The sequence below is a fragment of the Anopheles coluzzii genome, chromosome 2 (assembly GCF_943734685.1).
Source record: "Anopheles coluzzii chromosome 2, AcolN3, whole genome shotgun sequence".
Taxonomy (NCBI): domain Eukaryota; kingdom Metazoa; phylum Arthropoda; class Insecta; order Diptera; family Culicidae; genus Anopheles; species Anopheles coluzzii.
Window position 1 is genome coordinate 813,289 of NC_064670.1, and position 3,612 is coordinate 816,900.

The following is a 3,612-nucleotide window of genomic DNA, read 5'->3' on the forward strand; positions in this document are numbered from 1 at the left end:
CTATGCGGCGTGTCTAATGTTACACCAGAGGTGAGTTATAGTGGCTACGGTGGTAGGAACTTGTGCCACTTCCTGCCAGGATGCGTGATGCCGGCTGGCAGGGCTACGGGCAGCACAAACGTTCGATTGGAAGGATCGAGTTTCCTTATCCTTCTGGCCGGTTTGCTGCCGGTCGCGCGCCCGGTGTTTGCCTTTGTTTGGCTAATTAATTATTTTAATTATTAATATGAATTCGACGCTACCCATAGCGCCCATACCTTGATGAACCTTCGGCGTAGTTTTTGGGGAGTAGCGGTACGTTGACTTTGTTTATCCGAAGGGTGGAGGAAGGTAAAGTGTCAGACAGTCACTTAGAGCGCCGCACACGTAAGATCACGTAAGATATTTCCAATTTTCGTGCCCTCTCCATCAAGCCAAGTGTTGATTGACTGCGGAGACCGGTTACGGACGGTGGCGCCGCGTAGGTTCAGGCGCTACCTTGGTGCGTATGTTTGCACAGTGATAAGTTTGCGCATTGAATGTGAAAGTAATTTAAATTGATAATTCACTGAAGTTTTCTCGCAGCAGCCGAAGCAGCATTGTGGCATTGTGGAATGAATGATTGGTACCATCGTAGCGGGTGAAAGTGAATCGGAACCGGGCGAAATGTAGCGAGTGGGCAGGAAATATTCATTCTGGAAAAGCATTTCAAGGTTGGCAACGACATGAAAATCACGGCGAATCAGGTTGATTGTGGTTTGAATATTTGATTGCATAAACCGGGAGCTATAATGGTTCCAGCATTCCGCATGCAGGTGACATTAGCTAAAGGATTTTCAAACGGTCAGCATCGAAAGCGGAAGTTCAGAATGTATTCTTTAGTGTCATATCTTGTTTGTTTGTTGCTGTTTCTCAACACCGTTACAAATGGTATGGGGCGTTTGTAGTTTACCCCAACGGCATTCTAAAGAGTTTCTTTCGCTTCAGGTTATGCCAACACGTGTTTGCATTGCGTCGCCCAGGGCGAGGAGCGATTGTGTGACGATGCGGCCGAGATTCTGGAGTGCAATGAAGAGTTGGCGGAGAAGTACCTTAGCTTGTTCATGCGCGTGAACGAAAATCTGGACGTCGAGGGTGTCGATAAAACGCAATTCAAGTGCTTCAAATTCTACATCCTGGGCGAGGAACAGTTCCACCTGAAGGGATGCACCTACGAGAGTCTGCCGATCTGTGACAAACTGACGGACAATATGGGTTGCTCCTCCTGCGAGGGCAAAGATTGCAACGCACAGTACTACGAGAGCTACATCGACGACGACGACGATGGACGGGCGGGCACGCAGGTGTCATCGATGGGATTGATTGCCACTTGTGTGCTGATTATCGGTTTATTTCGTTGTGCCGTAGTGCACTAGACACGCCAGTACATTGTCGCACGGAGCACGGTTAGCTCGCAGTCACAAAAGCACCTATAATGAACAGTACACTCAGCAGCACGCTGGTGGACGATCGTTGGCTGTAGTTGTTGGTTGAGCTGCTGCTGGTCTGCGAAGAGCAGTTCAAGCTGCCATTGAAATCGATCGTCGGCTGTCGGCAGATGCTCTTACTACCTGCTGTACATCCTTGCACGGCAAACGTGTCCACCTGTGAGCCTGAGAATGGTCGGGAGAGGGCGAACACTTACGATATGCCACAAAAGAACTCACACACACTCACACGCGCACTACACTTACCTGTACTCCTAAAGTTCACCTTCACACAGCTGTACACTTTGGAGGAGGCCGTGAATTCGGTTGTATTTCTGTAGAACGTATTCAGCTGTAGTACCGTTTGATTGACCACGGCCGGTGTGCAGGTGACCTTGGGGATGGTCTGATTAGTATTGCAGGCTACCACTCCTATGCACAGGGGACAGTTGGCGGCAGCGGCTGTAACGGGTTTCGATTTTTTGTTAATTTGAGCGTGTTACACTCATCCGGATACGATTACACCTTACCATAGGCAAAGCAAACGCTAAGCGCACCAATAAATGCAAGCAGACGGAACATTGCAAATCACCTTACTGCGGGGCTGTGTACCTTCTATAATACTGATTGTTGAGCAGCGTGCTAGACCTATTTATCGCCGATAGCGAATCACTTGAATCAGTTAACCGGGCCATTTAGTCATCGTTTGTTTACCCTGTACCGGGCAGATAAGTGTCGTGTGCTTGAAGCAGGCGATAAAGTGACATTGTATTCGTCAGTAACATCCACCCAGCCCACAGGCGGCTGGTGATGTATTGATTTTGAGACTTTGAAATGAAAAGAACGATTGATTCGGCTTAGTCCGGTTGGAATGCACGCACGGTGTGTGGTGATGCATCTTTAAACCGTGCTCCCGTACCACGTGCAAGTGGATTGTTTCTGCTTGAAGTAACTTATCTCTTCGCTCAGTTTGGCGCTGTTGACTCATCTATGTTCGGGCTGACATTCGCCTAACACCATCGAATGTTCAACCATGCACCAGTGGATCGACAAATCGAACAACACGCACACACTTTGTACGAAAAATGTGAACCAGATGCTTTCAATTTCGGCTAACAAATCAAATTTGCCACATCAGAGAGTTGAAGTGGTAAATTGGGCAAGCCGGTGCTGGGGAATTGAAGCTGACCGGCCAGTCACTGTACGTACGTCCGTGCGGCGCTAGCAAATCAGCAAAACGGAACCGTAGGTGTCGGGATTGGTTTTCCATTGCGCAGCATATGCTAGTAGCCTGCGGGAGAGTCCTGCTCTGTATATTTGCTTCTCACATCCACGTGCTACATGTGCCCCAAAAACCTGTTCAACTGTGCTTGTGACACCGGGGTGCATGTATATGAGTGTATCAATAATAACTGCGGTTTGATCAAGAGCCCCTTGGCCTGTCTCGTTCAGATGCATGACAGACGAGCATTCTCTCTCTCTCTCTCTCTCGCTCTGGTGTGGTCGAACGGGACTCGTTCGTTTTCGCAAAACCATCACACACTTTCCGAACGCATCCCCACCTTGGGTGGGAAAGGTAAAAGAGCAAATAATTGCATATTTGAATCCAATCCGTGTGCTGGAGGTGCTGGGACGGATGGGACTGGACATCGGACAGGGTGTGCGTTGAAAACGTTGTCATCGTTGGCTTCCGGTTGGAAAATCGGTTTGAGTGTCAATTTCCTCGCTGCTCCACACTGATCTCTTGCTACCTCCACCGTGTGGCGGTGGTCTGTGTTTTCCTTTTCCATAGGTAGCGTAGGCAGGGTCGGTTGCGGTTGCATTGCCATGTACAGGTTCTGCTGTGGAGGGTGTCGAGTGTGTTTGGTTTTGCCATCGGCCATCAAATATGTAACATTCAGCACCGAGCAGAGCCCCACAGAGACCGTTCGACACTGCACAACCGGCCATTACCGGGGCCGGCACGCACGCCGGCGACGAGATTGGGATCGGGTTATTGTATTCGATGGTTATATGCATATTTTACGATCCATTCCCCAGGTTTTCCGAAGCTGTGCTGACCGATGACATCGGCATCGAATACTGACACCGACACCGATGGTGGGATGAAGTGGTTTTTATGCCGATTTTCAGGGGATTTTTTTTTCTTTCTCGGAGGTTTCATGGT

The 3,612-nt window shown here is 49.2% G+C and overlaps 1 protein-coding gene across 1 annotated transcript; it reads right to left on the minus strand.

Moving 5' to 3' along the window:
* Window positions 1–1,274: 1,274 nt before the first annotated feature.
* Window positions 1,275–2,086, minus strand: LOC120950489 (uncharacterized). The gene is made up of 3 exons (XM_040368558.2): window positions 1,976–2,086; window positions 1,713–1,907; window positions 1,275–1,631 (listed from the first exon to the last, which is right to left on the minus strand). The coding sequence occupies exons 1-3, from the start codon at window positions 2,025–2,027 to the stop codon at window positions 1,426–1,428; spliced, it is 453 nt and encodes a 150-aa protein (XP_040224492.2). The 5' UTR covers window positions 2,028–2,086; the 3' UTR covers window positions 1,275–1,425.
* Between the last annotated feature and the right edge of the window lie 1,526 nt (window positions 2,087–3,612).